The sequence below is a fragment of the Abramis brama genome (assembly GCF_963993115.1).
Source record: "Abramis brama genome assembly, chromosome: 1".
NCBI lineage: Eukaryota > Metazoa > Chordata > Actinopteri > Cypriniformes > Leuciscidae > Abramis > Abramis brama.
The window spans coordinates 78,151,101-78,176,732 of NC_139963.1; the positions used below are offsets into that span (position 1 = coordinate 78,151,101).

General features: G+C 38.9%; 1 protein-coding gene across 1 annotated transcript; it reads right to left on the minus strand.

Moving 5' to 3' along the window:
• Nucleotides 1–1,892: 1,892 nt before the first annotated feature.
• On the minus strand, nt 1,893–11,437 carry LOC311097880 (stonustoxin subunit beta-like; the record flags this gene model as incomplete). The annotated part of the gene is made up of 5 exons (XM_084137848.1): nt 1,893–2,452; nt 2,801–2,847; nt 2,955–3,128; nt 10,530–10,703; nt 11,421–11,437. 5 exons carry the CDS (start codon nt 11,435–11,437, stop codon nt 1,893–1,895), a joined length of 972 nt encoding a protein of 323 aa, XP_083993974.1.
• Between the last annotated feature and the right edge of the window lie 14,195 nt (nt 11,438–25,632).

Below are 25,632 nucleotides of genomic sequence, written 5' to 3' on the forward strand. Positions count from 1 at the left end.
ATACCCTTCTCATCTCCGTGCGTGCCGTAACTCTGCCTGACGCACCCACCGCTAGCCTAGCTTAGCACAAAGACTGGAGGTAAACGGCTCCAGCTAGCATACTGCTCCCAATAAGTGACAAAATAACACAAACATTTTCCTATTTACATGTTGTAATTTGTATAGTCACAGCGTGTACAAATAACAAGGTCACGTGAGACACAGCCATCTTCTAACCGTATACATACTGGGAACTATATTCTCAGAAGGCGAAGCACTGCTACTTCTGCGGAGTGATTTACTCTGAGCGAACTCTCTGCTCCTCACCACGGGGCTTCTCAGGCGCTGCGAGCAAATCACTCCGCCCAAGTAGCAGTGCTTTGCCTTCTGAGAATATAGTTTTTCTCAGTTATCATTTATAATTTCAGCATTTTATTTGAGAAAAACTACTGTCAAATACACCATGAAACTCAAAGCTCAAAATAAAAACCCGCTTTCTAACTTGAAGAAATTGACAGTAATTACGATTGTACAATAAAATGTACTTCTCAAAATAATTATAATCATCTTAATCATAATAGTAGGGTATTGCAATTTATTTAAACATTGTTTAAGAAATTTCCCCCCATAATTTAATAGAGTAAATCTCTGTTGGGCAGCACTTTGCCAAAATATAAAAGGATAAAAGTTATTTTCAGTTGATTACATTTTAAAACATTATTTAAAGTATGCATTAATTTCATTGCCACCATTTTTTTTTTTTTGTATATTTGTATATTTGTATTAAATCAGTACCGACAGCAGTGCTGACAAACACAGTCCTAGTTAGTCATGTGACAATCACCTGGTTACGTAATATAGAATAGTCAAAAATCACAATAGAGAAGAAATTATTAGATAAATAGCGAAGACATATCTCACCAAAACATCCACAAAAAACACACACACAGTATAATATAACAATGCACTGAAGTGTAACAAAACAGAATCAACAATGTATACCAATAACATAGAAAAAATACAAGTACAACATCACATAAGATATCAATGAAATATACAAATCAGAATCAACAATTTATTCTCTGTTCCAAAACTTGGATATAAAAAAAATATATATATATAAAAAAAGAAAAAAAGAAATCAAAATAAACTGAATTTTCTGAATGTTGTGACTTTAGTTTTTGTACTAATAATTCATCTCTACTAATGTTTTTCACTTTGTTATACGCCTTGTTAATCACTGTTTTTATATCCACTGTTTTTATATTCTCGTTCCTGAAATCTTTTGGTCATATCTTGGGCTCTGATGTCAAAATCCTCTTCCTTGTCACAAATTTATTTATTTCTTGTCACTTTTCATCCTCTGGAACTGTCCAAAGTAGTTTTGTAGTTTTGTTGGTTAATATTAATGTAGGCTAACTGTCAGTGCACTAAGGTTTAAAAAAAAACAATGCTTGACAGACACAATTGATCGTGTCACAATATACAAAATTATTATCCAACTTTGTAAAAGGCATTCAGATGACTGCATTAGATAGTCTGGAGGTTTTAGAAGAGGGCGCACAGCTCCTGCTAAAATGTGCATGCCCCCAGCCGCCATTTTTTCTCAGGCGGAGAAAAAATGGCAAAATAATATGTTTTGGGAAAGCATTATACAAATAAATGTGAATTGAATCGAAATTGAGTGTTTGGGTAGACGAGACATTGAATCTTAACTAGACTGAGTTGCAAGTGATGTTCTTTTATCCATAATGATATGTCTGCCAAGCAATCCGAGATCCATGGCAGCTACAGTGTCTGGTTCCAAAAAGAAGAGCTGCAAGTTGTCAGCGTAACAATGGTACTTTTGTGGAGAAACTATGTGCCTGTATGATAGTTTGTAAATCCCCATTAGTTGTTGTCCAGTCAGCCTCTCAGTTGTTGCTCACAGGCTTATCAATCTGACACAGACATACTGAGGAGTCTAGAATATTATACAGAAACCCAAATCCAGCGCAGAGAGGCTTGGTGAATGTGGAGGTGAATGTGTGTAAGTGTGTGAGTGTGTGTGTGTCAGAGATGCTGTAGAAAGACAGAGTGCCATCCGACACATCCACATACACTCCTACTCTGTTAGAGGAGCCTGAAGGGACACATATGTCGGTGATCTTACCATTGCATCGGACAGTGAATGTGTCTTCAGAGCAGATCAGACACCAGGTGTTTTCACTGTACCCAAACACACAATCACGTCTGTCTTTCCTGCTGATTCCTTTGTATGATACTACTATAGCAGCAGTTCCACTCCATTCAGCTTCCCAGTAACAGCGTCCAGACAGACTCTCTCTACACAGAACCTGAGGATTATTTCTAAATCTCTCTGGATGATCAGGATATGACTGCTTCTCTCTCACATGTATAATCTTTTTGTTGTCCTCAGACAGAATGAGACGAGTGTGTGCTGTGCTTAGATCCAGTGTGAGAAAACAGACATCTGAACAAGAAGAGAGAACATTTATATTACAACAATCACTAAGAATTTGAACTGGTATATATATGGTTTCCAAGAATACAGCTGTGTATAATTAAATTGCCATTAGAACTTAAACCCTAACCCTTGTATGTCCCAATATTTCACCTCAGGTGTCCCCATAATTGTGATGGCTTCTGACTTGCTAAACCAAGTTTTATTGAAATAAAAAAAATGGTTTCTGTGAGGGTTATGTTTATTAGTTCGAAGATAACATATGATTGACAAAGCATTAAAAGAATTACACCTATGATGAATTTCTGTAAGCCATATACAATGTGTGTGTGTGTGTGTGTGTGTGTGTGGACGTACATTTGCGTAGTGCTGCTGTAATCCTGAACTCTCCTCCATGATCCACACTATAAAAGACACAGAGTCTCACATTCTGCAAATCTGATACAATCAATTAAAGTGTGTGAACACACACACACACACACACACACACACACACAGCAGAGTGACATACTTAAGTTTTTTCAGTGCACAGTTTGGATCATTTAGTTTGCCAGAGAGTAGCTTGACTCCTGAATCCCCTGGGTGATTGTAGCTCAGATCTAGCTCTCTCAGGTGTGAGGGGTTTGAACTCAGAGCTGAAGAAACATAACCACAGCCTTTCTCTGTAACCATACAGCCAGACAACCTACAAACACACATGACATTAGTTGGTTAATTAGACATCACTGTCAAACAGTAACAAAAGAAACAAAAGCATCTTTGGAAAATTCCTGGAGTAAAAGTATACATTTTCTTTTCTAAATGTAGTGATGTTTGCAGAAACATCTATACTCCAGTGAAGTAGAAATCTAATCAAGAACAGGAAACCTCAAGTGCCATTTTACTCCTAGATCATTCTACAGAAACACCTTTTCTGTCCCCAGCATTTGCATAAATCTGACACTAAAAATAGACTTTTCATAGTCACAACGGATTTACATAATTGTTTTATTAAAATAATATTTAACTTTTAAACCTGATAAATAATACAACCAGAATGTTCCAATTTTCCCTACTTCTTGATCGCTGGAATTGCTCCGTTCTCCACGTTTTGGACTTGTGTAATATTAAACCGCTGCGTCGGACAACTCAATTTGATTAGGATACATTAAAACTTTGATCAACGTGAGGTCAGTGATGAATAAGACTTTTTTTATTACATTATGTTACAATTAGGTCAGCCGGAACCAGGAACACTTCCCATAAATCCTGATGTACTCGTTACATCATAAGAAGAATGGCGTCTACACTAATATTAGTCTCTGTTTATCCCGAGGTTTGCCGCAGTCCGCCGGATCCAGGGCGTATCCAGATCTGATAAAGGACCTGCGCCTGGACGCGACGACAGCGCAGTCCTGAAGTGTCAACTAGTCTCTCCCCTTTGAGGGCCTCCCTCCCCTCCCTTTACCTCTCTAAAGGGAGGTAAATAATCGGGATTATTGCGGTTCGCGTGGCTATGCGGAAGCGATAATAATTCTGTATTATAAATTTTAAGGCCAGACAAGTAGTTTGTTGAGGGTTGGTTTGTAGGGAAGGACTACACGCCTACGCACATACAGTGAGGAAAATAAGTATTTGAACACCCTGCTATTTTGCAAGTTCTCCCACTTGGAAATCATGGAGGGGTCTGAAATTGTCATCGTAGGTGCATGTCCACTGTGAGAGACATAATCTAAAAAAAAAAAAATCCAGAAATCACAATATATGATTTTTTAACTATTTATTTGTATGATACAGCTGCAAATAAGTATTTGAACACCTGTCTATCAGCTAGAATTCTGACCCTCAAAGACCTGTTAGTCTGCCTTTAAAATGTCCACCTCCACTCCATTTATTATCCTAAATTAGATGCACCTGTTTGAGGTCGTTAGCTGCATAAAGACACCTGTCCACCCCATACAATCAGTAAGAATCCAACTACTAACATGGCCAAGACCAAAGAGCTGTCCAAAGACACTAGAGACAAAATTGTACACTTCCACAAGGCTGGAAAGGGCTACGGGGAAATTGCCAAGCAGCTTGGTGAAAAAAGGTCCACTGTTGGAGCAATCATTAGAAAATGGAAGAAGCTAAACATGACTGTCAATCTCCCTCGGACTGGGGCTCCATGCAAGATCTCACCTCGTGGGGTCTCAATGATCCTAAGAAAGGTGAGAAATCAGCCCAGAACTACACGGGAGGAGCTGATCAATGACCTGAAAAGAGCTGGGACCACCGTTTCCAAGGTTACTGTTGGTAATACACTAAGACGTCATGGTTTGAAATCATGCATGGCACGGAAGGTTCCCCTGCTTAAACCAGCACATGTCAAGGCCCGTCTTAAGTTTGCCAATGACCATTTGGATGATCCAGAGGAGTCATGGGAGAAAGTCATGTGGTCAGATGAGACCAAAATAGAACTTTTTGGTCATAATTCCACTAAACGTGTTTGGAGGAAGAAGAATGATGAGTACCATCCGAAGAACACCATCCCTACTGTGAAGCATGGGGGTGGTAGCATCATGCTTTGGGGGTGTTTTTCTGCACATGGGACAGGGCGACTGCACTGTATTAAGGAGAGGATGACCGGGGCCATGTATTGCGAGATTTTGGGGAACAACCTCCTTCCCTCAGTTAGAGCATTGAAGATGGGTCGAGGCTGGGTCTTCCAACATGACAATGACCCGAAGCACACAGCCAGGATAACCAAGAAGTGGCTCTGTAAGAAGCATATCAAGGTTCTGGCGTGGCCTAGCCAGTCTCCAGACCTAAACCCAATAGAGAATCTTTGGAGGGAGCTCAAACTCCGTGTTTCTCAGCGACAGCCCAGAAACCTGACTGATCTAGAGAAGATCTGTGTGGAGGAGTGGGCCAAAATCCCTCCTGCAGTGTGTGCAAACCTGGTGAAAAACTACAGGAAACGTTTGACCTCTGTAATTGCAAACAAAGGCTACTGTACCAAATATTAACATTGATTTTCTCAGGTGTTCAAATACTTATTTGCAGCTGTATCATACAAATAAATAGTTAAAAAATCATACATTGTGATTTCTGGATTTTTTTTTTTTTAGATTATGTCTCTCACAGTGGACATGCACCTACGATGACAATTTCAGACCCCTCCATGATTTCTAAGTGGGAGAACTTGCAAAATAGCAGGGTGTTCAAATACTTATTTTCCTCACTGTATATATTCAAACGTGCATCCCTATAGACTGTACTCGTAATACGCATGTGCACGCCATCGGCGTTTTCACGGGTTTGCGCATAAAGAACTTCAGAGTTTTCTGTAAAACGGTGCCATCACATAGAGCCTCTTTCACCTAGATATCATCATATAGAGACTGTCTCTGTTCCCCGAATTAGGACATACAAAACACTCCTAAACCCATTCAAGGGTAAAATTTAATTGATGTTCAACAAATAAAAAACAGATATAATACGGATGAGCAAATGATAGAGCTCGGGTTGCTGAATATTAAATCCCTTACTTCAAAAACACTTATTGTTAATGATATGATTTCAGATAATAACCTAGATGTGCTGTGTTTGACAGAAACCTGGCTAAAACCAGACAATTATATTACTTTAAATGAGTCCACCCCGCAAGATTACTGTTATAAACATGAACCTCGTCTGAAAGGCAAAGGGGGAGGTGTTGCTGTAATTTATAGTAATATCTTCAGAATTACTGAGAAGTCTTGTTTTAAATATAATTCTTTTGAAGTGTTGTTGCTAAATGTAACACTATATAGTGTAAATGATAAATCACGTTTATCACTGTGAGATATGCCTATAATGGTCTTTTGGTATATTTTTTGTCTGTTTGTTTGTTATTGCGCTGCTCCCCCGGGGAATAGGCTTCTGTTTCCCACGACTTCTAAAATATGAAATAGGCTATATTGTTGTCGTCTCTATTTTTAACTTTTGTTAACTTTTTGATTCTATTTTTCTGTTCTAAAAGTTTGTTTTATTCCGTTTAAAATTTTATATTATATATTTAATTTTTGCTTTCGTTAAATTTAACCAATTCTGTTGAAGCCTAATAGGCATAGGCTATTTAAAAAAAAAAGTTTTTTTTTGTTCTAAAAGTTTGTTCTATTCTGTTTTGTTTGTTTATTTTATATATATTTAATCAGTCTCATTGTTGTTGAAATAATAAAAAAGTTGTTGTTTTACAATACTTTGTGCTGTGTGTGTGTGTGTGTGTGTGTGTGTGTGTGTGTGTGTGTGTTTTTCAATAAACAGATAGCCTACAAACAGAGATATATAATAGTTCACTGTTCGTTCAAATAATAGTCTGTATGTATGTATTGTTTGTTTAAACAACATTAACCATTTTGTCTTTCTTTATTTAATAATACAATTAAAGGGGTGGTAAAACACCTTTTTTCAAAGGCTTGATTGTGTTTGTGGGGTGCACTGTAACATGTGTTCATGCTTCGTTTTTAAAAATTTGCATTATTTTTCACATATTTAACCATTATTCTACACTGCTCTATCCCTCCTTGTAAAAACGGTCAGATGATTCTGGGTTCTATGAAGACCCCCCCCTCAAAATCCCCAGTGGGCTCAGATTGGTTAGCTGGCCCAGAGTGCACGTTGTTCGGTCATGCCCCTTACCCTTACCGGTAGTTTGTGCTTCAGTAAACAACGGCGTCAATATTGCCATATCAGTTTGAGCCCGAATCAGACCCAGGGAATGTTAGTGGAGAGGATCGAGCAGAACCTGTTCAAGAACGGCTGTTAAAGGACGTTTCAGAATGGTATGTTTTTTTAAGACTGCAGATCTATTGTGATCGCTATATGACACTGTTACTTTTGTATATTTAGAACGATTGTAGCTAAATATCTGTCGCCAGAACTATTAACCCAATACGAACACTAAACATTGGCTTTACAACAGTAGCAAAATCAAACACAAAACCATGTTTAGCATGCCTGTAGATAAACAAGCATGTAGATAAGCAATACATAAAAGCTATAATCAAAGAATAATTTACACTGATCACATAAACGACAACAACCACGAACATTCCAAGTTCGCTGCACTGGTGATATTAAACAGAAGTTTGTATGTGTTTGTCGGATAAGTATGAATTAGCATTTAACAAACTGGTTTGTGGAGCCAAACAGTGTTGTCCTTCATTTACTTCCTTGCTACAACGTACAATTAACAATACGAACTATTACAGGAAAACACATCAACAAAAAAATCATACTTACAGGTTGTGGCTCGTAAACAACAGCTTCTGTTTTTAAAGTTGGAACTGCTCGATCTTTCAGGACAAGCCGTTTGCGAATCCTACATTGAACTCGCATAGATTGAGGAAGCTTTCCTCCGGAAAATGTGCAGCACAGAGAGCGACATTTGGATTATAATTATGAGGGACCAGTTAAAAATAAATTGTAACCGTCCTTAGGAAGACTGAACAAAGTGGACCTGCATCCTGGGTGAAAATAACAGCGTTTCGATGGCATAGCGGCAACAACACTCTACTACCACAACAACTCTTTTCCAAAGCAACATAAAATGGACTCACCCCCTTTATGTATTTTGTTCCCAGAGGAGGGGTTTATGTAAATGTTGGGGTTAGTGATGTCACTAATCCTGGAGGAATGTCTTGTAGTCCCAATCGGCCGTTTGCTGTAGTCCTTAGAAATTGATTTCTTTAAAAGCAAATATCTCCCTTTGTATTGAACTTTGAGCGCTGTAACTTTGCAGATGTTGTTTATGCTCAAACAGCAACATTACATACTAGCTAAAGTTAAAAAAGTGAAATCACATTCAACCACCCCTTTAACATATAACTATGCAGAACATGCAGTTTCAACTACACCAAATATTAGGTTGTTTCATTATTGTACAGCAAATGTCAGTAGCTCTTTATTTCTCATGTTTGTTGTAGGCTTATTTCGAAATTACCATAGTTGTGGTATTTCATCCTTACTGTTAATTGACATTAGCCCCACTTACGTTTCAAAATGCGGCAATTGCAACTATTTTGCGCCACCTGGCGGTCATTTCGTGAACGACTTTGAAATGCAACTGGTTTATTTTTACCGTGGTGACTTTGCCGTGGCAGCTAGCGTGGCAGTAATAGGCATTCTGGTTGACTACCTACTGTATATAATAATATATAAGTATTTTGTAAATTTGAACCAGAAAAATCTAAAATGTGTTTCCAAATTGGCGCAGGCCTATAGTTTATATTGATATCCGCATGTTCAGTTGTTGTTGTTTTTTACAGGGACCAGATGCCCCACTGATGAGTCCTGCTGACTTCAACATTCACATGAGTCTCTGTACATGAACATGGTAAATTGAAAAATCTTGGAAATGACAGGTATGTACTATGTTTTAGGAATGGCACAGAGGTGTGTGACTGGTCAAGTCTCTGTCTTTAGATCAGTGTGTTCAATAATGTGCTCTTTTTGTCCTTTGTTGTGTATCTTTGGATTATGCTGTGTTGTAAATAAATCCAAACAATCAAAAAGCCATGCTTTTTTAAATCTCTCCTCATTCTTTGTGCAAGGTTGCTCATAATTATAGGGCCTAATAGCACCTGATAGGGCCATTATGGGAGGGTCTTTGTCTTTCTCAATATTCATAATGATTCACACCTCCTTACATAAAGCTTTCTTACACAAAACATGTCTTACAAATTTTAAATCGATATATTGTTTTATCTAAATGAGTGGGCAGGATGATTTAATTCAAGTATTCTAGGCTATGTGATACAATTTTCAAAAGTCTTGTGAAGAAATAATCAGTATGGGTTTCATGGCCTTATTTCAGTGACAATTGTTTTTTTTTTTTTTTTTTTTTCACAAACCATGCATAAATGTCATTATCTCAAAACTACAAACTTTTACATACATGCTGCTGACATATTATTGTAGCAGTTTGTGCTGAATACAGTGTAATCAAACTTTAGCCATGAAAATGGCACAAGTAACAGAAATAAGCACAAATGTCAGAGCATGTCAGAACACCTCCAGGGCCCAGAAAACACCTCAGACCCCAGAGGGTTAAAACTTCTTGTTACTTAAAACGGATTTATAAACAATTCTCATTACAGATTTGGGAAGATGTTTGGTGCATTTTGTGTTTTCAGAGATGAGTTTGTAAAGCAGCATTTACTGCAAACTGAGCTGTTCTGAAATGTGAGTTTCCTGCGTGTTATTGAATACAATTCCGGGATTTACTCTGAAACATGCAGCTCGTCAGTAAATCAACTGATAAACACACAAAGCCATATCACATTCCCAGATTCATTAAAGGTTACTGGCCGACTGGCAAGTAACACCATTTCATATACTCGCCCATGTTGTTCATATGCAAAAGAAACCTCTACAGGGAGATACAAGACTCCACTGTGTAATTATCATGCTTATTATGCATGTGCATAGGGACTTGTGCATAGGGACATATGCATGCATAGGGACTTGCACAGTACCTGGTTGAATGGTCTGTTATCAGTTGTAGCTGTTGTTGTCGTGCAATAACAGACCACTAGATGCCGCAATTGAAGAATCAGAATTGAGTATTGCAGGGAGCCATGTAGGAATATAAATGAATGATGGATGGTTCTGCACTAAGCATGGACAATTTTGTGAAAGGACTGCCAGTGTCAGGTAAATGTAAAGCAGATGATGAATATACTTCCAATTCACAAATACCAAAACATAAAACCAACAGTGGATTGTATGAATTGTATTTAAATCTTCGTAATCTTTAAGTAATAAAAAGGTAAATGGAGTGATTTAATAAACAGAGTTTATTACTCCGTAATCTTTAAGTAATTTAAATCTTAGCAGATTTAAATTAAAGATTTCCTTTCAACAGCAATGCACAAGCCAGCGCTGCCATCTAGCACAGTGATTACTAAAAAAAATTCTAGAGAAAATGATTTTGAAGCATCGAGCAACAGCATCACTGATTGAACATCACTGAGTCATATTGTCTTGTTCTGGCATTAAAATCAGATGCCCCATTTGGGGACAATATTTAACAGTAATTTCCTGTGATAGCACTTTGTTAATTATTTTATGAAAAAACATTTACCTCAGTATCTGTAGCCGACAGTTTGGGTCCATCAATCTATCAGAGAGCAGCTTCACTCCTGAATCCCCCAGGTCATTGTTACTCAAGTCCAGCTCTCTCAGATGGGAGTTTGAGGATTGCAGAGCTGATGACAAAATCTCACAAGACTGATCAGTGAGATTACAGCATTGTATTCTGTGTAGAGAACAAAACAAACATTGTTATTAATGTATTTATCATGTAGTGGTCATAATCGGTAGCACATATCACTTGCAAAAAAACTTTGATTGTAGTGCTGTAGCTAAGGTAAACTCAATAATTAATGAATATATTAGATGTCACATAATTCTCACTTAGTTTTGTTATCATGGACTTTTAGTTTGTAATCATTAGTTACTTGGTTTCCTTTATTAATTTTCCCGTCATCCCTTTGGTTGTCATGGTTACTAATATCACTGGTTTGTTTTTTTCAGCTGTGTATCATTAATTAACCTTGTTTGTACAAGTACTTAATATAGTCCTTTTCCTGTGTTCTATGTCTGGTCACGTTTATGTTTTGGTGTGTGCATCTACCCTTTTGTTACTTGGATTAGTGGAGTTTTATTAAACTCTGTGATAAAACTTTTCCTCATCTTCTTCGTCGGTCTGTGCAACACTTGGTGACAAGATGGGAGTAGCTTTAAGAATGAATTTAAGGCTATCAAACAAAGTAAATTGGCTCCTTAAGGTTTTAAATGTATGATTCTGAAATGTATTAACTGAATTATTATTTGGTAATTCAGGTCCACCAAACCAGGGCAGTTTACCCAATATTTTACTGGGTCAACCAGTTTGTTTAGGCTTATCCAATGTATTATTTCAAATTGTATCATAAATTAAGTACAATACAGCAAAATCCAGATGTTCAATTACCTCTGCTCAGAGTACATATTGTCTCAAATATGTATAACTCGACATAATACAAATGGTGTATTATTTGACCAATTTCTGCTGAGATCAGGATAATGTTGAATTTGTGTTCCATGTATTCAAATCTTATTAAAAAGTGTATACTAAGATTGAATTACATTATCTAATCCAACTTCAGAAACCTTCTTTTCCATTTGAAAAACACATTTCCTAGATTTGGTCAAATTCGATATCAAATCAGATTAAATAAATTCTGAACAACCGAGCCTAACAACAGAGTGTTAAAGTAACACTGATCTATTGATCCAGTTAACCTGTTAAGCTGCAACCCCACTTTTGAAAAATCCCAAGAAATTACATACCCAAACTGAAACACATACAGTTCATGAACCCTTTGTACTAAAAGCACAAGTATGATCTCATTTGAAAGCTGACACCTGGCAGTTTATTGTAAATGTAGAATTAATTATTGTCATAATGAAAAAATTGTTTATAAATAGCTTCAAAGTTTTGTAAAGTTATTAGAAATTATTTTTTATGAAACATCCTCATGAAAATAAAATTGAAGTTGGCACTGTAGCAATCTAGAAATGCACTACAGCTAAAGCCACATGTCTAAACATTTTATGTTTAAAATCTGAAGATAATAAGTCCAAAACTCTGGATTTAGTTCAATGTTTTTCAAGACCATGTCAAATGACTTTATTTTTAACGTCCTGGAATGTCACATGATCATGGCTCTTCTTCATGTTCCATATATGGACTATTATTGTGCATATAGCGCCCTCAGGCTGTTGGTATGAATTAAAAACACAGTAAATCAGAGTACCAAACGCTCATAATGATTACATCGACGCATTTGGGTATAAATTCAATAAATATTATTCCTGTCTATAGAAATCTGATGTAAACCTATGAGAATATATCAATATTTCTCCAAATCTGCACATTTTTGAGCTAAAAGCCCTGAAGGACGTTGTTTTGTGTATCGCTGTCATGACGACAGCACGGGAGTTTTTTTATGGATGAAAGCGGCTGACGCGCATAATTCATATTAAAGGTATCGACTCATTTTTTCATTTCATAACTCCTGACACAAATTAAGAAATAACTGTCGCTATAAGTTTCTCAGAATACAATAGTGGTCAAATACTGAAACTTGAGTCTTATATCTTTTTAATGATGTATAGTTTGTCAAGGTATAACATTAAATCTGATAGTAACTTTGAACTATATATATAAAAAAAAACGCTTCAGTGCGCCGACACACTGGCAACGGTTAACAGGTTAAAGAGATAATTAAGAGATGAATTAACTCCTTAAACAACACCCCACAAGCAGAAACACAGCACTGCAGTACTGGAGGGTCAGTGTCCTGCTGAGTTTAGCTGTAACCCTAACCAAATACACCTGAACAAGCTAATTACATTCAAAATTACTTACGAATTACAAACAGGTGTGTTTAATTAGGGTTGTAACTAAAGACTGCATGACACCGACTATACTATAGACCATGGTGCGCAACTGCTCAGCCTATATGACACTATTTTGAATAGTATAATTAGGTCAGGCAGGCCCCTATGTAAACCAAAGAATAATGCTTATGCTGGCAAACCTGGATGGAATGCATTTGTGGAAGAAGCACACACTGAGGCACGGCAGGCATTTAAGGCCTGGGCGATAGCAGGAAAGCCAAGATCTGGATCTGTGTTCGAACATAAGAAAAGGGCTAATGCTAAGTTTAAATATGCTCTCAGGTACATCAAGAGGAATGAGAATACCTTAAGGGCGGACTCCCTTGCATCTAACTTGCAAAATAGCTATAATGATTTGGTAACCCTTCCTTTTACAGTCCCCTAATTACTAGATATTTACCTGGTAAATATATGGTAAGTTATAGTTGGTTATTGGTAATTACCACAGGTAATAAGTATGTAAATGCAGAGAAACTACAAACTAATTACTAGGTATTTACCTGGTAAATATATGGTAAGTTGTAGTTGGTTATTGGTAATTACCACAGGTAACAAGTATGTAAATGCAGAGAAACTACAAACTAATTACTGGGTATTTACCTGGTAAATATATGGTAAGTTATAGTTGGTTATTGGTAATTACCACAGGTAACAAGTATGTAAATGCAGAGAAACTACAAACTAATTACTAAGTATTTACCTGGTAAGCATATGGTAAATTATAGTATTTTAGTGTGTAATTACTTAAGGTGATTAGTATGCAATTACAGAGAAACTACCAGGGGAAAAAAACACCACTGTTAAATATCAACTCAACAAAGTACTGTGTACTTGTTACCTGTTTAGGCTGGTAATAACTCAGATTTAATTGTGTACTTCCTCAGAATGTAGGCAGCCAATTTTTAGAAACACCTCCAGTATTACCCATCAATTCAAGTTAGGTTTGTAGTTATCCTAGGTTTATGTTGGTAACAGTCCATGTTTATTTATTACTATCTTGAAATTAAGACGGTAGTTTCCAATAAATTACCTTGTCTTACATAGTTGTTGTTCATTGCTACACCCATTTATAGAGGGTTTATCAAATAATTTACCTTACACTTAAGTTACCTGGTAACTACCCCGCAGGAACAGTTTTCCCTAATGTCATGGCACATCTTAAATACTGGGTATGTTCTTGCAGATGTTTTTACAATTTACGCAGAAAGTAAAGTGCAACTGTACTGTAAAATTAAGCCTTGTTTATTTCCATGGTATTACCGGAATTGTACCATATAACCTGATCATTCCCTTTTCCATAGTCACTTTTTTTTTTTTTACCTCGTATGTCCTAAATACATTTCTTGGAACTGGACGAGCGATGAGTTTTGGTGGAAGTCCGGCCGCGGCGGGACTTGAACACCGTCGTTTCCCTAGGCGTGCTAGGATGACTTCGGGGCTTCGGGCTTTACCGCAATCCTGGGCCGCGGCCCAAGCGGGGCGGGGCGGCGGCCAGATGAGCGAGAGCGCGGTCTCGTGCTTCGAGCCTGTCGGCGCTGCGAAGTGGCGGCAGTGGGCGGAGGCTGAGGCTGAGAGCTCTGAGCAGACGGTTTTGCACGGCCTGCTGCAGAACTGGAGCACTTGGGCAGGAAGTGCTTCATAGCCTGTGACGCTTTCTGTACCTCGGCGAATCTTTCCGCTAAATCTTTGACGGAAGATCCGAAGAGGCCAGCGGGAGAAAGCGGAGCGTCGAGGAACGCGGCGCGCTCAGACTCAGACATCTCAGAGAGCGTTAGCCACAGGTGTCTCTCAGCTACAGTGAGAGAGACCATGCTCCATCCTATGGCCTGTGCAGCAGACTTAGTAGCGCGGATAGCGAGGTCCGTAGCACTTCTCAAGTCTGGCACGCAAATTGCATCTGGTCCTTTCTCGTCCAGCTTTCGGAGGAGATCGGCCTGGAAAATTTGCAGTGTGGCTATAGTGTGCAGCGCTGACGCAGCCTGCCCAGCGGCGGAGAAAGCGCGACCGAGCAGGTTTGACGTCATGCGGCAAGCTTTTGAAGGTAGCGCCAGCTTAGCGCGCCGTCCAGCGGAGGGCGGGCATAAGTGGTTAGCTATCGCTTCTTCGACCGGCGGCAGCAAATGGTAGCCTCTGTTTTTAGCATCGTCAACAGCGGAGAATGCTAGCAAAACAGAAGAGCGCATTCTAGCTGAATAGGGGGCGTTCCAAGACTTAGCGACTTCTTCGTGAAGCTCGGGAAGAAAAGGCGCTGGTCTGGACGCAGGCGAAGCGCGCTCCCTAGGGAGAAAGTATCCATCCAGCCGGTTGTGAGCAGGCTGTTCAGGCGTAGACCACTCGAGGCCGAGGCTCGCCACGGCCTGTGCGAGTACACGCATCAGCTCTGACTCGATGCTAGCCCTTTTGCCTGACGATGCGCGAGCAGAGGGCGCGAGATCCACAGAGCTCGCCCAATCCTCACTGCCCGATGCCAGGAGAGAGCAGGAATCATCTTCCCCTGACGCGGCTTTCTCATCAGCGTCATCAACGGAAGCGGCGGCAGACGGCGGCCGCTGTCCGTCAGGAAGAGACACTGACGAAACCGGTGAAGCTGGCGGGCGAAACGGCGAGCTTAGACGGGTGGGGGAAGGTTCCGGGACCCGCTGAGCACGGCGCTTTTTACGGCGCGGCACTACGGCGGGCGGAGGTGCAGTCTCGGCGAAAAATGCCTGGCGAGTCCTCAGAGTCGCCATGGGCAGTAGCTCGCAATGAGGGCAGCCGCCGTCAGCGAGCGCGAGAGCTGCATGATCCTCACTCAGGCAGGAAACGCAGATAACATGGCGGTCCCCGTCGCTGAGTGTGGCTCTGCACGAGCCGCAGAAAGGCATCTTTAAAAAGACGCGAGCTCTTTTAGACAGTGTGTGTCGCGGCGGCGAACACACACACAGCAGAGAGATTAAAGGATATAAGCGCCGGATAGCGCAGCAGGAAGGCGATTGAAGGCGGCGCGGCCAGCGGCTTCAGTGACGACTCGTCCCGCTGCAAAGGCTTTCTCAGACGGCGCGGCTTCTCTCGGGATCCAGCGATGCGTGTGCCTTGCTGAAGAGATGAAAAATCAGATATTAGCTGCCTGCGAGCTGGATTTATAGGCCTAAGCCACGCCCGTTTCGGCGGGACGTGACGCAGCGGGCGCGAAGCACCCCTATTGGGTCTGACGTCACGCTAGGCCTCGCTCGATAGGCTGCTGCAGTTGCCGCAGAACAGCCAATAGGCACACGAGCCGTCTTGCCTATGTCTGCATGCTGCCGCAACGCGTTTTACAATAATACAAAATTAAGGATAATTTTCTTGGCTTCAATATCTCGCGGAAAAGGGATTTTCCCCTAGCGTAAGATACTTACGCAGTACGAGAGACCTCTCGTAAGAGAACAACGTTACAGTCAGGCGAAATATGAAAGACAACATTTTGTTGACTAGATTTGGGTACAGTTTTTACTGTAGAATATACTGCCACATCAAATAAGCTTTTGTTTAGCAATTTCTGCTCATATGTTATATATATATATATAAAATACTATTTTTGTCAAAAATAAAGTCATCAACTAAGATGTTAGCTGTTCCAATGTTGGCTATATTCAAACTAATGAATACATATGATAAAATGTAGGCCTATAATCATTTTTTTACAAAGAAAGAGTACACTTGAAATATTGTTGAAATTGTAATTATTGTTGTAATTGCAACCTTTTTAATAAAATAGCAAAACATATTTACAAGATAGATGTAAGCAAAATCTTAAATGTTCAATATAAGTCTTCTTCTAAATATATCTTTTGTCCTTGCATTGTGGCTCAGTCAGTGTCACACCTGAATGAATGGCTCATTATGCAGAGTGGGTGGGACATTGTAAACTACTCCTCCTTCACGCCCCCCTCGCATATTGGCTTTCCAAGCAAAACCTGTTTTACACAATTTAAATGAATGTATTGGTTTATGTGAACGATAAAGCAAGACTATTTTCACATAATTTTGAAGCCAGAACTCGAAGCGACAACATCCATTAGTCAAAAGTCTTATTGACATATTTAGTATGAGTTTTGTGGTCTTATTTCAGCAACTTTCATTTTTATTTTTTCCAATAACCACGCATAAACATTATTCTCTTAAAAATACAAACATCTACATTCATGTTGCTCACATATTATGGTAGCCCTGTTTGTGCTATATAGAGTGAATTTACACCTTTTCCATTATCATGTTTATAAATAACTGAAAAAAGCACAAATGTCAGGGCATGTCAAAACATCCCAAGGGCCCCAAAAACACCTTAGACCCCAGAGGGTTAATAGCAGTAGAAGCTCTATTTCATCCAATATTAATGGGGTGACTGGGACCGAGAATATATGTCAGCTCTGGCAAAAGCATTATTATGATTTGTATAACTGTGTCAGGGGTGCTGTGAAAAGGGGCGGGGCTATAGAAAGCCAGGTAGGAATGATTGTTACTCCTCAAGAGGTGTATGATGCAGTCACAAAGTTGAAGAATAAGAAGTCTAGTGGGCTAGATAATATTACATCTGAACATTTAAAATATGCCAGTACAAGACTTTATCCTCTACTGGCCATTTGTTTTACAGGTTTTTTGGCACATGGCCTTTTGCCACAGTCACTTTTGCTGACTGTATTGGTCCCTGTGATTAAGGATAAGACCGGTAAACTTAGTGACATGAATAATTATAGGCCTATAGCCTTGGCAAGCTCTGTGTCAAAGGTGCTTGAAAGGATTCTATTGTCGAGACTTGAGCCATATTTGTACACCACAGCTAACAAATTTGGCTTCAAGCATGGGCATGGCACAGACATGTGCATTTTTGCACTTAAAGAACTATTGGATAAATACAACAACCAGGGGTCTACAATATTCATGTGTTTTCTAGATGCTTCTAAAGCCTTTGACCGTATTAATCATGGTAAATTGTTTGATAAACTAACAGAAAGAGGTGTTCCAGGATACCTTACTAGGATTCTTTTTTTTGGTATTCTTGTCAGACTATGAGGGTGAAATGGGGCGACTCTATATCTGACTGTTTCAAAGTGAGTAATGGAGTACGTTAGGGCTGAAACGATTCATCGAGTTACTCGATTTACTCGATTACAAAAATTCCTCGAGGCAAAAACTCTGCCTCGAAGCCTCGTTAAATTCCTATGACGCGCACTATATGCGCAGGGATCTGATTGTTTCACACGGACCGTTGTTCAATGTTCAGGAAGCACACCATAGCGCGTGATACATTTTGAATTTAGTTGGCGCGATGGCGGAGAGTAAAGATGTCCATAAACGGCACAGAATGTCTAAAGTTTGGGATCGCTTCCTTTCAGCGTCACTGAAACAAGGTAACGATTCTGTCCCCCGCATTTTTTTTGTGATCCAGCGCCAATATTTCCGCCCGTGCCTAAGCCTATACACTGATGTTCGCTGATTTTAATCCCATACTGTATTTGTAGTGATGTCGTAATGCGGTTTGACTAAATATGATGTTTAGCTTTGATGTTTTTAAGTAGTAAACGTATCGGGCAATAGCAAGAGAGTATAGCCTAAAAAAAGAACCCCTTCACACACACACACACACACACACACACACACACACACACATGCACATGCACCCTCGTCTCTCTCACGCGCCAGTCAGACCAATTGCGGCAATGCATCACATATGCTTAAACTTTTATGTAGCCACGCAACAATAATTTCAGCATGCATTCACTGTATACACCGGGACGTGATGGAGGAACAAATATTGTATTACAGTCTTTGCGAGACCTTGTTTGTAGGCTATGTCACGTCTGCCAAATAGTTACAGACAACAACAAAAAATGAAACTCCCCACCAGCCTGCTTCTCCAAATCCACTCATACTTTTGGGGAAGTCATAATCGGCTACCAAAGTAATTGAGCATAGAACATTTTCAATTAACAAAAATATATAATACTACAAAACGTGCTAATATACTTCAACTAGCCTAAGTGAAAAACAAAATGCTGTTCTTTTTCTATTTAACAAAATGCATATTTGCAATAAAACATTCCCCTTTTCAAAGCTACACTTTTTTTTTAATATAAATTGTATACATTGTGTACCTGTTTGGCTTGATATTTTATATTCATTTCATTTATTTTTGTTTTCCGGTGGGTAATTTGCAGAAGGTGCAATCCTTTTTTTGTAATGTTGTATTAAGAAGACAAAACTAAGGCCAAATGGCCTTTACTATTTAAGTTTGTATTCATAGTTTTACATGTTATACATGTTTAACAGTAAGTTGACTTAACGGTATTGTTATATAATTGTTGGCACTGGCACTTATAAACACTAAATGGGTAAAGATTGCAATAAATAGGCTTAGTTTTGGAGCCAAATGTTGGCGTTGGAATAAATACCTGTTTTTTTGTGTGTTTTTTTAGAAATAAAAGCCAAATGCTTGATCATTTTACTGCCACATCATTTTCGTTATGCATTATTTGTTTTTGTTGTTTAAAAACACACTTTTTTGTATTTATTTTTTATTACTCGATTAATCGATCGATTAAGTGCTAGATTAATCGATTACAAAAAGAATCGATAGCTGCAGCCCTAGAGTACGTCAGGGTGGAATTTTGTCTCCTTCTTTGCTCAATTTATATATTGATGACCTGTCTGTGAAACTTAATGAATGTAATACTGGGTGTCTTGTTGGTGATGTCTTGTGTAACCATTTGATGTACGCAGATGACTTAGTACTGATAAGCCCTTATAGTGCAGGCCTGCAGAAGCTTCTGAATATCTGCTCCTCCTATGGCGATGCATTTGATATTAAGTATAATGCTTTAAAAAGCCACATACTGATTGTTAAAACAAAAGAGGATCAGAAGTTGATGTTCCCAGACTTTTACCTTTGTGGAAATGTTTTACAGGTCACAGATGAGGTTAAATATCTTGGACACTATATTACAAATTACCTTTCGGACGATAGAGACTTGTTTAGGCAGAGGTGTAAATTATATGGGCAGGCTAATGTATTGGCTCGTAAGTTTCACATGTGTTCCACCAATGTCAAAATTGTATTGTTTAAAAGTTTCTGCTCGCCTTTGTATGCTGTGCACCTCTGGCGCAGCTACAAAAAGAAGAGCATGCAGGCTCTGATGGTGGCATACAATGACTCTCTGAGAATGCTATTGAAAGTAGGCCTACCGCGGCACAGCAGTGCAAGTGAGATGTTTACTAACAATGGAATAAGATCTTGTGCAGCTGGCATTAGGCACTGTATCTATACATTTATGTGTAGAGTCCTGAATCAGTCAAACTGTATTGTACAAGCTTTGGTCTGTCCGAGGAAAAGCTCGGTCAGGTTTACTTCAAGAATCTGGAAGCACTGGCGCTCTTGCTTATATGTGTAAATAATGTATTATGTTATATATTTTTTTTGCCTTCATTATTATTATTTTCCTTTTTGTTTTTCTTTTTAACACTATGGACCGGGATTCTGTGTCCTTAATAAAGATTGAATGAATGAATGAATGAATGTATACAGGACTGGAGTAAAATAACTCTGATTTAAAGTATTGGATAAAAACCCAGAACCAAGTATTAGTTGGCCACTCATCCTAGAGATTTCTATAAACTGTTATAAGTTCCACCCAGTTTGGTAATAACTCAATAAAAAGAAAAAAGTGATGACCACGTGTCCTGACTCTTCATTGATTTTACTAAATAAAAATCATACAAACACAACAACTAAATGGAATAAATATTAATTGTTAAAAGTAACAAACCTTTCAAATAGCATCAGAATTATTGTTTCTGTCGCGGCCTAGAATAGGTTATAAAATATTTGATAACACTGCTATTTTTAGTCTTTTACATTGAGTAGTGTGTCTGCAGAAAATGGCACGCATATCATAAGCGCTCTCATTTTCATTTTACGTAATGTTTAATTTAGTCATCTTTAATTTAGTCCCCTCACCTTCACATTTACAAAAAGTCTCCCTCGGACAGCACGCCAAATAACGTATATTTTATGCTTTTACACTATTTGATCATTTCTAAGTGTGAACTCCTGAAACACAGTTGTCAGTAGCAAATCGATATACAGACAAAAATGACCCAGGAGATCTCTCATATTTTTCTACATTACAGTAAATAAATAAAGTAATAATTAATGACAGACTAACAGATTTAATATAACATTACACCAAAAACATTTTACTGGACATTTTTGGTTTTCCAGGACCTCTAAGAACGCTGAAAGATGTGCAGTTGATTATTGTAAGGAGACAATGCTCATGTCCTTTGAGAAAAACACCACTGATTCATTGATACTACAATAAACAATGGGAAAGTATCTGCTAGCCAAAGTTATGAAACACCTATTCATCCACATAATACGAACATAGGAAATGAATGAAGGTGAAAGTCAAACCTCAGTATGTTAAGTCGACAGTGTGAACTCTTTAGTCCATCTGAGAGCAACTTCACTCTTAAATCATGTAGGTCATTGTTACTCAGGTCCAACTCTCTCATATGGGAGTTTGATGACTGTAAAGCTGAAGAGACATTTTCAAAGTGTTGATCAGAGAGATGACATCCAGCAAGTCTAAAACAGAGGATGAAATAATCCAGTGAGGAGGAGATGGATGGTTAAAGTCATGTTTTTGTATTCTGTGCATGACATATTATATGTCTTATATCCTGTGTGACATGAAAGTCTCTGAACACAGAACATGTTGGATCCAGTGTCTGTTTGTAAATACTAAGAAAAGCACATGATGTTATTGTACTATTAAAAAACATATTGTAAGTTTCAGAACTTGAAACTTCCTTGTTTGCACAAAACAGCTTTTATTGAAACCAAACAGCAAAACTTGGTGTATTCAGATCCCCTTCACTTTTTTCAATTTTATGTTGCAGCCTGATACTACAATCGTTTAAATTATTTTTTCATTAATCTACACTCAGTACCCCATAATGACAAAGTGAAAACAGAATTTTAGAATTGTTGTCTGTAAATTTATTAAAAAGGAAAAACTGAAATATCACATTTGCATAAGTATTCAGACCCTTTGCAACAACACTTGAAATTTAGCTCAGGGCCTCCCATTTCTCTTGATTGTTGTTGAGATATTTCAACTCCTTGATTGGAGTCCATCTGTGTTAAATTAAATTGATTGGACATGGTTTGGAAAGGCACACAACTCTCTATAAAAGGCCTCACAGCTGAGCAAAAACCAAGCCATGAGGTCAAAGGAACTGCCTGCAGAGCTCAAAGACAGGATTGTTGCAAGGCACAGATCTAGGAAAGGCTACAAAAACGTTCTGCTGCACTGAAGGTTCCCAAGAGCACAGTAGCCTCCATAATTCTCAAATTAAAGAAGTTTGGCACAACAGGGGACTCGTTTTGCGATTCCCCGTTTATCGCGCAGATGGGAGTTTTACTTACTCAAACATGTTCTGAGGGCAGAAAGGAAAATGATTGGTTTACAGCTTCAACCAATGAAACTGAAGCAAGGGCGGGGTTTAGACGTTTGAATTCGATGTGCGCTGCGGTCTGCTCTGCGGAGGGATTCTTGAGGAATAGTCGGAATAAAAGACAGATGTTCGTGGGAGAACGCATTTATTGCAAGGTAAGTGAATTAACTACTATATTTTGTTACAATTCAATATCCTCTAACGTTTACTAAGATAATAAGCGAACATTTAAAATGCACAGAACTAATATCATCGTCTAAATATCGCATTGTATGCATTTCTATTTGACTGTTTCATCAGTCGACCAAAACAAAGCTGCTTATGGGGTAACTGGTGTAAAACATGCTTTTCCAATGGTACCTCGCTGTCTGTTAAATTGATATGCGAGAACAGAACTCGTTCAAATTTTCCGCGATATTTCAACGCCGGTCAAAATGATACATCTCCCGCCTTAGCGCTTCTCTCAGGAGCTCGATTCAAATCGCTGTTATTTTTAGTGTATTTCGCGCTGCTCTCAGGGCAGGAGCACTCGATAGATTCAAATTGCTGTTATTTTTAGTGTAGGCCTATTATGCGCTGCTCTCAGGGCAGGAGTACTCAATAGATGCAAATTGCTGTTATTTTTAGTGTATTATGCGCTGCTCTCAGGGCAGGAGTACTCAATAGATTCAAATCGCTTTTATTTTTGTGTATTACATGCTGCTCTCAGGTCAGGAGTACTCAATAGATTCAAATCACTTAGTTTTAATGTATTACGCGCTGCTCTCAGGGCAGGAGTACTCAATAGATTCAAATCGCTGTTATTTTTAGTGTATTACGCGCTGCTCTTAGGGCAGGAGTACTCAATAGATTCAAATCGCATTTGTTTTAGTGTATTACGCGCTGCTCCCAGGGCAGGAGTACTCAATAGATTCAAATCGCTGTTATTTTTATACGCGCTGCTCTCAGGGCAGGAGTACTTAATTAATTCAAATCGCATTTATTTTAGTGTATTACGCGCTGCTCTCAGGGCAGGAGCACTCAATTAATTCAAATCACATTTATTTTAGTGTATTACGCGCTGCTCTCAGGGCAGGAGTACTCAATAGATTCAAATCGCTGTTATTTTTAGTGTATTATGCGCTGCTCTCAGGGCAGGAGTACTCGATAGATTCAAATCACTGTTATTTTTAGTGTATTACGCGCTGCTCTCAGGGCAGGAGTACTCAATAGATTCAAATCTCAGTTTTTTTTGTGTATTTCGCGCTGTTCTCAGGGCAGGAGTACTCAGTAGATTCAAATCGCATTTATTTTAGTGTATTACGCGCTGCTCTCAGGGCAGAAGTACTCAATAGATTCAAATCGCTGTTATTTTAGTGTATTTCGCGCTGTTCTCAGGGCAGGAGTACTCAATAGATTCAAATCGCATTTATTTTAGTGTATTACGCCCTGCTCTCAGGGCAGAAGTACTCAATAGATTCAAATCGCTGTTATTTTAGTGTATTACGCGCTGTTCTCAGGGCAGGAGTACTCAATAGATTCAAATCACTTTTATTTTTGTGTACTACATGCTGCTCCCAGGGCAGGAGTACTCAATAGATTCAAATCGCTGTTATTTTTATACGCGCTGCTCTCAGGGCAGGAGCACTCAATTAATTCAAATCGCATTTATTTTAGTGTATTACGCGCTGCTCTCAGGGCAGGAGTACTCAATAGATTCAAATCACTGTTATTTTTAGTGTATTACGCGCTGCTCTCAGGGCAGGAGTACTCAATAGATTCAAATTGCTGTTATTTTAGTGTATTATGCGCTGCTCTCAGGGCAGGAGTACTCAATAGATTCAAATCGCTGTTATTTTTAGTGTATTATGCGCTGCTCTCAGGGCAGGAGTACTCAATAGATTCAAATCACTGTTATTTTTAGTGTATTACGCGCTGCTCTCAGGGCAGGAGTACTCAATAGATTCAAATTGCTGTTATTTTAGTGTATTATACGCTGCTCTCAGGGCAGGAGTACTCAATAGATTCAAATCGCTGTTATTTTTAGTGTATTACGCGCTGCTCTCAGGGCAGGAGTACTCAATAGATTCAAATCGCTGTTATTTTTAGTGTATTACGCGCTGCTCTCAGGGCAGGAGTACTCAATAGAGTCAAATTGCTGTTATTTTTAGTGTATTATGCGCTGCTCTCAGGGCAGGAGTACTCAATAGATTCAAATCGCTGTTATTTTTATACGCGCTGCTCTCAGGGCAGGAGTACTCAATAGATTCAAATCGCTGTTATTTTTATACGCGCTGCTCTCAGGGCAGGAGCACTCAATTAATTCAAATCGCATTTATTTTAGTGTATTACGCGCTGCTCTCAGGGCAGGAGTACTCAATAGATTCAAATCACTGTTATTTTTAGTGTATTACGCGCTGCTCTCAGGGCAGGAGTACTCAATAGATTCAAATCGCTGTTATTTTAGTGTATTATGCGCTGCTCTCAGGGCAGGAGTACTCAATAGATTCAAATCGCTGTTATTTTTAGTGTATTACGCGCTGCTCTCAGGGCAGGAGTACTCAATAGATTCAAATCGCTGTTATTTTTAGTGTATTACGCGCTGCTCTCAGGGCAGGAGTACTCAATAGATTCAAATCGCTGTTATTTTTAGTGTATTATGCGCTGCTCTCAGGGCAGGAGTACTCAATAGATTCAAATCGCTGTTATTTTTAGTGTATTACGCGCTGCTCTCAGGGCAGGAGTACTCAATAGATTCAAATCGCTGTTATTTTAGTGTATTACGCGCTGCTCTCAGGGCAGGAGTACTCAATAGATTCAAATCGCTGTTATTTTTAGTGTATTACGCGCTGCTCTCAGGACAGGAGTACTCAATAGATTCAAATCGCTGTTATTTTTAGTGTATTACGCGCTGCTCTCAGGGCAGGAGTACTCAATAGATTCAAATCGCTGTTATTTTTAGTGTATTACGCGCTGCTCTCAGGGCAGGAGTACTCAATAGATTCAAATCGCTGTTATTTTTAGTGTATTACGCGCTGCTCTCAGGGCAGGAGTACTCAATAGATTCAAATCGCTGTTATTTTTAGTGTATTACGCGCTGCTCTCAGGGCAGGAGAACTCAATAGATTCAAATCGCTGTTATTTTTAGTGTATTACACGCTGCTCTCAGGGCAGGAGTACTCAATAGATTCAAATCGCTTTTATTTTAGTGTATTATGCGCTGCTCTCAGGGCAGGAGTACTCAATAGATTCAAATTGCTGTTATTTTTAGTGTATTACGCGCTGCT